At 54.0% G+C, this 7,567-nt stretch overlaps 1 protein-coding gene across 2 annotated transcripts; it reads left to right on the top strand.

Annotated features, from left to right (window-relative positions):
• Positions 1-285: 285 nt before the first annotated feature.
• PYCR2 (pyrroline-5-carboxylate reductase family, member 2) lies at positions 286-5,134 on the top strand. 2 transcript variants are annotated; one of them, XM_008584345.1, is made up of 7 exons: positions 286-368; positions 1,418-1,488; positions 2,501-2,680; positions 2,798-3,019; positions 3,240-3,332; positions 3,524-3,687; positions 4,378-5,134. In XM_008584345.1, exons 1-7 carry the CDS (start codon positions 302-304, stop codon positions 4,541-4,543), a joined length of 963 nt encoding a protein of 320 aa, XP_008582567.1. In that variant the 5' UTR covers positions 286-301; the 3' UTR covers positions 4,544-5,134. The 2 variants fall into 2 exon arrangements, with proteins under 2 accessions (XP_008582567.1, XP_008582568.1); XM_008584346.1 differs by lacking the exon at positions 3,240-3,332 and having other exon boundaries at positions 294-368.
• Positions 5,135-7,567: the final 2,433 nt, after the last annotated feature.

Raw genomic sequence — 7,567 nt, 5'->3', positions numbered from 1 at the left:
GGTTGCCCTGACGGGGCGGGGACACGTGGCCTGCGCCCCGGCCACGATTGGTCCGCTCCGAGCTCCCGGCCGCGGATTGGTCGGCCCGACTGCCTGCGCAAGGCCCTGTGGGCTAGAGGGGCCGCGCGAGCCCTCCAGGTGAGCCCCGCCCAGCCGCGGTCCGGAAGCTGCTGCGGACTCGCCCAATCCGCTTACTCGGTGCGTCGCACGCGGGCTGCGCAGGCGCCGCCTTCCCCTAGCGGCGCCTCGGGGTGACGTCGAGGGGGTTCGTGCGGCAGCCGGGGGTCGGGATCCGGGGACCATGAGTGTCGGCTTCATCGGCGCCGGCCAGCTGGCCTGTGCACTTGCGCGGGGCTTCACGGCCGCAGGTGAGCGCGTGGAGGCGCGGGGTGGGGGTTCGTGAATGGGCCCCAGGCCTGGTGTGTGAACAGCCCTCCACCCCACCAGCGTGCATGCATGCACTCATGGATGGATGAATGAATGAATGCATGTATGGATGAATGAATGAGTGCATGAGTGGATGAATGAATGCATGCGTGGATGAATGAATGCATGCATGGATGAATGAATGAGTGCATGCGTGGATGAATGAATGCATGCGTGGATGAATGAATGCATGCATGGATGAATGAATGAGTGCATGCGTGGATGAATGAATGCGTGCATGGATGGATGAATGAATGCATGCGTGGATGAATGAATGCGTGCATGGATGGATGAATGAGTGCATGCGTGGATGAATGAATGCATGCATGGATGAATGAATGAGTGCATGCGTGGATGAATGAATGCATGCATGGATGAATGAATGAGTGCATGCGTGGATGAATGAATGCATGCATGGATGAATGAATGAGTGCATGCGTGGATGAATGAATGCATGCATGGATGAATGAATGAGTGCATGCGTGGATGAATGAATGCATGCATGGATGAATGAATGAGTGCATGCGTGGATGAATGAATGCATGCATGGATGAATGAATGAGTGCATGCGTGGATGAATGAATGCATGCATGGATGAATGAATGAGTGCATGCGTGGATGAATGAATGCATGCATGGATGAATGAATGAGTGCATGCGTGGATGAATGAATGCATGCATGGATGAATGAATGAGTGCATGCGTGGATGAATGGATGGATGGATGGATGGATGGATGAATGCATGCATGGATGAATGAATGCATGCATGGATGATTGAATACGTGCATGCATGAGTGAAGGATTTGCGTTTGGTGGGTACCTGAGACTTTTGCTAGGCAGCAGGTGTGTCTTGTGTCTGCGTAAGAGATGGAAGGGGTGAGGAAGACACCGGCAGTGTTAGAGCAGTCGAGGTTTTGATTCTGCTTTCCCGGGGAAAACGTGGGAACAGGGCGGGCTATGGTCCCCCATTGAAAAGCCCTGTCTGCTGCAGGTGTCCTGTCGGCTCACAAGATAATAGCCAGCTCCCCGGAAATGGACCTGCCCACAGTGTCCGCGCTCAGGGTATGTGGGGCAGAGGGGGTGTGGGAAAGAGGGTGGAGGCCCGGGAAAAGGATAACCGGAGTCTGGCTGTGCTGCCTGTGCTAGTCTTGGGCCGGCAGTGACCTCCCCACCAAGAACAGCACATCCTTCCGCCTTCTCTGGGGCACCCAGGTTGACAGACTGGGGGTCAAATCCAGGCACTGGGGTGATTAGAGGATTAACAGGTAATTACATATGGAAAGCACTTAACACTTAGTAGAAAACCAATAAACACTCATTTTTCTTCATCGACGAGTTGTATGACCTCAAAGTACTCAGTCACTCTGAGGCTCACTTTCCTTATTTATAACAGTAGCCACTTTGCTGTTATTCTGAGGCATGAATGAGTGTGTTGGTTAAGAATCCTCTCTCCGGGCCGAGCCCGTGGCGCACTCGGGAGAGTGCGGCGCTGGGAAGCGCAGCAGCGATCTCGCCACGGGTTCGGATCCTATATAGGGAGGACCGGTGCGCTCACAGCGCTCACTGGCTGAGCGCGGTGTGGCCGATCTCAAAAAAAAAAAAAAAAGAATCCTCTCTCCAGAAAGATAATATCCCATCTTCACTGAAAACCTGGGCAGTGTGGGAGAGGGTGGCCAATGAGGCAGGTGATAGGCAGTGTCTGCCTAGGATGGGCTGATGCTCCTGGTGCTGGAGGCCCTGCTTCTCAGTTTAGAGTCCCAGAGGGATGGGGAGACCGTTTGGTCTGATGAACAAGCGGCCAGGTTGGGATGGAGCCTGACCCAGCTCTGCCTCCCATCACTCGTCGCTAGCATTTCACCTTTCCCTTGGCCTGTGCTGCTTCCCACTGTTGAGACTTCTTACCTGGCAGAGGGGTGCCCTGGGTGCCAGAGGACTGGGAATCCTGAGAGTACAGAGCAAGGAATTGCAGGCTGCAGCTGGCAGAGTGGGCTTGGCAGGGGCTCAGCAGCTTCCTGGGATGCCTGGGCTTAGCCAGGGTGCCCCAGCACTGTGAGCTGGTCCCTTTCTCCTGCAGAAGATGGGTGTGAACCTGACCCGCAGCAACAAGGAGACAGTGAGGCACAGTGACGTCCTCTTCCTGGCCGTGAAGCCGCACATCATCCCCTTCATCCTGGATGAGATTGGGGCCGACGTGCAGGCCAGGCATATCGTGGTCTCCTGCGCAGCTGGGGTCACCATCAGCTCTGTGGAGAAGGTGCCCATCTCAGCACTGGTGCCCCTTGTGTGGGGGGGGCTCAGGGTGGCCTGGGAGTGGCAGCTGATGGGTGGGACTGCATCCTGGCCACTTACTCAGCCCTCTGCCTTGCCCCAGAAGCTGATGGCGTTCCAGCCGACCCCCAAAGTGATTCGCTGCATGACCAACACTCCTGTGGTGGTGCGGGAGGGTGCCACGGTGTACGCCACAGGCACCCACGCCCTGGTGGAGGACGGGCAGCTCCTGGAGCAGCTCATGAGCAGCGTGGGCTTCTGCACGGAGGTGGAGGAGGACCTGATCGATGCCGTCACGGGGCTCAGCGGCAGCGGGCCTGCCTACGTGAGACCCTCGTCTGCTCATGCAGCCTTCTGGGAACCCAGGCAGCTAGATGGGGTGGTGGGGAGGCTTGGGTTGGCAGGGAGGTGGAACCCACCTCTTGGGTGTGGCTGACTTGTGGAGGAGGCTGACCCTTGGAGCCAGTTCCAGGCCTCAGAAAAACCAGCCCCTGGGGAGGGCCCTTGAGTGTCTGCTGCCCAGGGCTCAGCGAATGTCTCCACAGGCGTTCATGGCCCTGGACGCACTGGCTGATGGTGGGGTGAAGATGGGCTTGCCGCGGCGCCTGGCAGTTCGGTTGGGGGCCCAGGCCTTGTTGGTCAGTGTCTTCCCCCTGTGTGTTTAGGACCAGGGTGTGGGATGGGAATTCTGGGTGGGGGGGGTCACTGAGCTGGGTGCAGGGGTTGGTTGGGAAGCTGGCGTAGGGATTGGGCAGGAGCAGCGGGCATGGGAAGCCTGCCCCATGGTGCACCAGCAGTTTTCTCCTCTAATGCTCCCTTCCTGCCCTAGGGAGCGGCCAAGATGCTGCTAGACTCGGAGCAGCATCCCGGCCAGCTCAAGGACAATGTCTGCTCCCCTGGGGGGGCCACCATCCATGCCCTGCACTTCCTAGAGAGTGGAGGCTTCCGCTCTCTGCTCATCAATGCAGTTGAGGCCTCCTGCATCCGAACACGGTAGGTCCATCTCTCTCCTCCTCTGCTCTGGGTCCTCTACTCCCAGCCAGGCCCTGGGCTGGGCTGGGCACCATCTTGCGGCATCTGCTGTCTTGGGTCCTGTTAGTAGTGCTGGAGTTTGTGCTCTGGTGATCAGCACGATTTTTAGACCGTGTTTAGCTAAGGGTTTGCAGGCCTTACTTCGCTGATTTTCACCACAGTTCTGAGAGCAGAGGTTAACTTTGGCAAGTAAGGGATAGGCTGGCTGGTTGGCTCAGTTGGTTAGAGCACCGCCTTGCAACACCATGGTCAAGGGTTTGGATCCCCATACTGGCCAGCTGCCAAAAACCAAAAAAAGAATATGATATAGACAGGGGATCTGAGCCTCAGAGACAATTTTCCCAAGGTCATACTGCTCATAAGTGATGGAGACAGGATTCCACTTCAAGTCTGTGACTCCAAACCCGGTGATTTTCCACATTCTGTCTCCCCACATGATCATGGATATTTCTTGGAGCTTTATGTCTGGCTGGGACCAAATGAGACAAATCAGATAAACCTGTACTTAGTTAACTAGTACTTCTTAGAAGCTTTTGGTTTAGGGTTTTAATTTTTGGTGGTGTCAGATCTATGAGGGTAGGGGTTGTGTTGGTGGAGAAGACTCGAAGCTCTGGCTCTCAGGTTTATTGCCTTCTTTCTGGGGCTTTGCAGAGAGCTGCAATCCATGGCTGACCAAGAAAAGATCTCCCCTGCTGCCCTTAAGAAGACCCTCCTGGATAGGGTGAAGCTGGAATCTCCCTCAGTGTCCACACTGGCCCCCTCCAGCCCAGGGAAGCTCCTCACAAGAAGCCCAGCTCCAGGAGGCAGGAAGGACTGAGGCAGCCTCTCCCCTGCTCTCTGTGGTTCAGGGGCCTCAGCTCAGCAGTGCAGGGAGAGGGAAGGCCCGGGTAGTTTTCAGGTCCATGTGATAAAACCTCCTTATGTCTGTTCAGAGCACGCAGCACCAATTTCCTCTCCTGTCCCATGTTGGAAGATGCTCTGAGGGGGTGGCCCGTGCTGGAGGCCAGACACCACCCTGCACACCTCCCACTGCTGGCGCGAGAGGGGCTGGGAGCCGCTCGGTTGGGAGGTCTGCAGAGGACCTTCAACTGGGGTCCTCCCACTGGGGCCAAGGCAAGGGGAAGAGAGGAGATATGATAATAGAAAAGAGGGGAGCAACTTAGAATTGTCACGATCAGAAGTGTACGGGGCTGGCCGGTTAGCTCACTTGGTTAGAGCACGGCCTTGTAACTCCAAGGTCACAGGTTTGGTTCCCAGTACCAGCCAGTGGCCAAAAAAAGTGTTTTTTCAAGAAGTAGTGGACAGAATTAGACTACATTTATATTTACTCTTGCTTCATAGGTGTGCCTTTAAAAAGTGTTATTCAGTGCTGTTTAGCTCCTTTCATAAAGTTTTTTTTAAAAAATTATCCTGCTTTTCTTGTGTTTCATCTTAAATTATTCTAGAAAACTCGAGGCCCCTACTTACCAGGTCCTGCCTGCACCTGCAGGGAGCACTGTCCAAGGGCAAGAAGTAAGAAAGAGGGGAAAGGAGGGGCCGGGCCCTGAGAACTGGAGTGACTCGCCTCCAGCCCTGCCCCCAAGGCCAGGGTCAAGGTCAAGAGGTTGTGTTCTAGGATGGGCCAAAGCTAATGGCAGAGACAAGCCAGGTGGCCCGGGTGGCATGCAGGGCAGCGGCTCAGATGCGAAGGAGAAAACCATCCACTCCATTGTGGGCCCCACAGCACGCCAAGCACTTTATCCTCAGCTGCCCTCTCTCGGAGGAACTGATCTTTACCTCACCTTATAGAAGAGGCTGAGGCCAGGGCCGGCCCATGGCTCACTCAGGGAAGTGCGATGCCGATAGCACCAAGGCCATGGGTTCGGATCTTATGTAGAGATGGGCCCAGTTTGCTCACTGGCTGAATGTGGTGCTGATAACACCAAGCCAAGGGTTAAGATCCCCTTACCAGTCATCTTTAAAAAAAAAAAAAAAAAAAAAAAGAGGCCGAGGCCTAGAGGCGATAAGCAGCTTTGCCCCAGCCGGGCTGCTGGCCAGGGGCTGGGGCTGTCTGTGTTCTTAGCCACCAACTCTCCAGCCTCCTGGAAGCCAGGGCCGGGTGTGCACAACCAGACTGAGCCTGCGGTTTCCCCATGTAGGCTGGTGTGTGCCTGGCACGTCCCCTGGAGCTCGATGCCTGTGCCAGGCAGCAGGGCTGTTTTTGTAAAGGCGTGGGCATGGGCCTTGGCATCAGCTCTGAGTTCAAAACTTAGATCCCACCACCTTCCATTACGCAGCCTTGCAGAAGTTACTGGATATCTCTGACCCCAAGGTGTCATCCCCTGTGAATATGGAGGTCACGCTTCATCAGAAGGTTCTGGTGGGTTTTGAATGAGAATATGCAGAATTGCTCAGCAGAACATCTGGAACACGGCGAACCCCTTTGCACAATTGTTGCTCCTTAATCTCCTACCAAGGAGGGCAGAGAGCCTTGTTCTGTTCCACCGAGTTGGGACGGCCTTGGCTCCAGCTCCAAATCTGAGAGCCCACAAGGAAGGTTCATTCCTACTGGCCAACACAAGTGCAATACTGAAAACGCGTTTCTAAGCCCCCGGTATGTGGCAGGCCCCTGGTAAACACTTTGCAGACAATCTCATCATGGCCTTAGGAGCTGGGTATAATTATTTTCTCCCCCAGAAGAATAAAGGGAGGCTCAAAAAGACTGGTTTACCCAAAAAAGATTTGAATAGACATTTCACCAAACAAGATATGCAAATGGCAAAGAAGCACATGAAAAGATGCTCAATATCATTAGTTATTAGCGAAATTCAAGTCAAAACCCAACAACACCAAGGTCCAAGGTTCAATCCCTGTACCAGCCAGCTGCCCAAAAGAAAAGGAAAACAATGAGATACCACTTCACACCCACTAGTATGACTATTCTTTGTTTAAAAAGGAAGAAAGAAATAAACAGATGTTGGCTAGAAATTAAAGCCCTCATGTATCACTGGAGGGGGTATAAAATGGTACAGCTATTATGGAAAAGTCTGGAAGTTCCTCAGGAAATTAAACAGCTACCATATGACCCAGCAATTCCACTCCAAGGTACTGACCCAAGAGAAATAAAAACATGTCCACTGGGGCCGGCCCGGTGGCACACTGGAGAGTGCACCGCTTGGGGGCGCGGCAGCGCTCCCACCGAGGGTTCAGATCCCATGTGGAGACCGGTTCCCGCTCACTGGCTGAGCGCGGTGCGGACGCAACACCGAGGGTTGTGATCCCGTTGCCGGTCCCCGCTAAGGGCGCGACACCGAGGGTTGCAATCCCCGTTACCAGTCAGTAAAAAAAGACAAAAAAAAAGGAAACAAACAAAAAAACATGTCCACTGAAAACCTTGTATGTGAATGTTCATGGCAGTGTTATTAACAGTCACCAAAAGGTGGAACCAGATGCCCGTCAGCTGGCGAGTGGATAAACAGATGTGTTATGTTAGCAATGAAAAGTCATGTTTTCATGATGGGCCTGAGAAACATGCCGAGTGAAAGAAGCCAGCCTCAAAAGGCCACATGTATGATTCCATTTAGATGAAATGTCAAATACAAATCTAAGAGACAGAAACTGCTTGGTGGGGGCTGTGGTGGGAATGGGAGATGCACGGGCTTCTGTTTGGACCGACAGGAGGGATTGAAAGTAGGATTACAGTGATAGTCGCACAACTCTGTACATTTATAGTCATTGAGTTGTATGCTTTAAGTGGGTGCATTTTATGGTATGTAAATTATACTCAAAAAAGCCTTAGGGGGCAGGCCCGGTGGCGCACTGCTACAGTGTGCCGCTTGGGAGCGCGGCGGCGCTCCCGCCA

The sequence above is a fragment of the Galeopterus variegatus genome, unplaced genomic scaffold, assembly GCF_000696425.1.
Source record: "Galeopterus variegatus unplaced genomic scaffold, G_variegatus-3.0.2 Scaffold3232, whole genome shotgun sequence".
NCBI lineage: Eukaryota > Metazoa > Chordata > Mammalia > Dermoptera > Cynocephalidae > Galeopterus > Galeopterus variegatus.
The sequence above is the reverse complement of the archived record's forward strand: the minus strand, read 5'-3'. Positions and strand labels throughout refer to the sequence as shown.

Coding starts and splice junctions, on each gene's coding strand:
- PYCR2 (XM_008584345.1), top strand. CDS start 302: ATGAGTGTCGGCTTCATCGGCGCCGGCCAGCTGGCCTGTGCACTTGCG. Junction 369..1,417: donor GCGGGGCTTCACGGCCGCAG/GTGAGCGCGTGG, acceptor TGTCTGCTGCAG/GTGTCCTGTCGGCTCACAAG. Junction 1,489..2,500: donor CCACAGTGTCCGCGCTCAGG/GTATGTGGGGCA, acceptor TTTCTCCTGCAG/AAGATGGGTGTGAACCTGAC.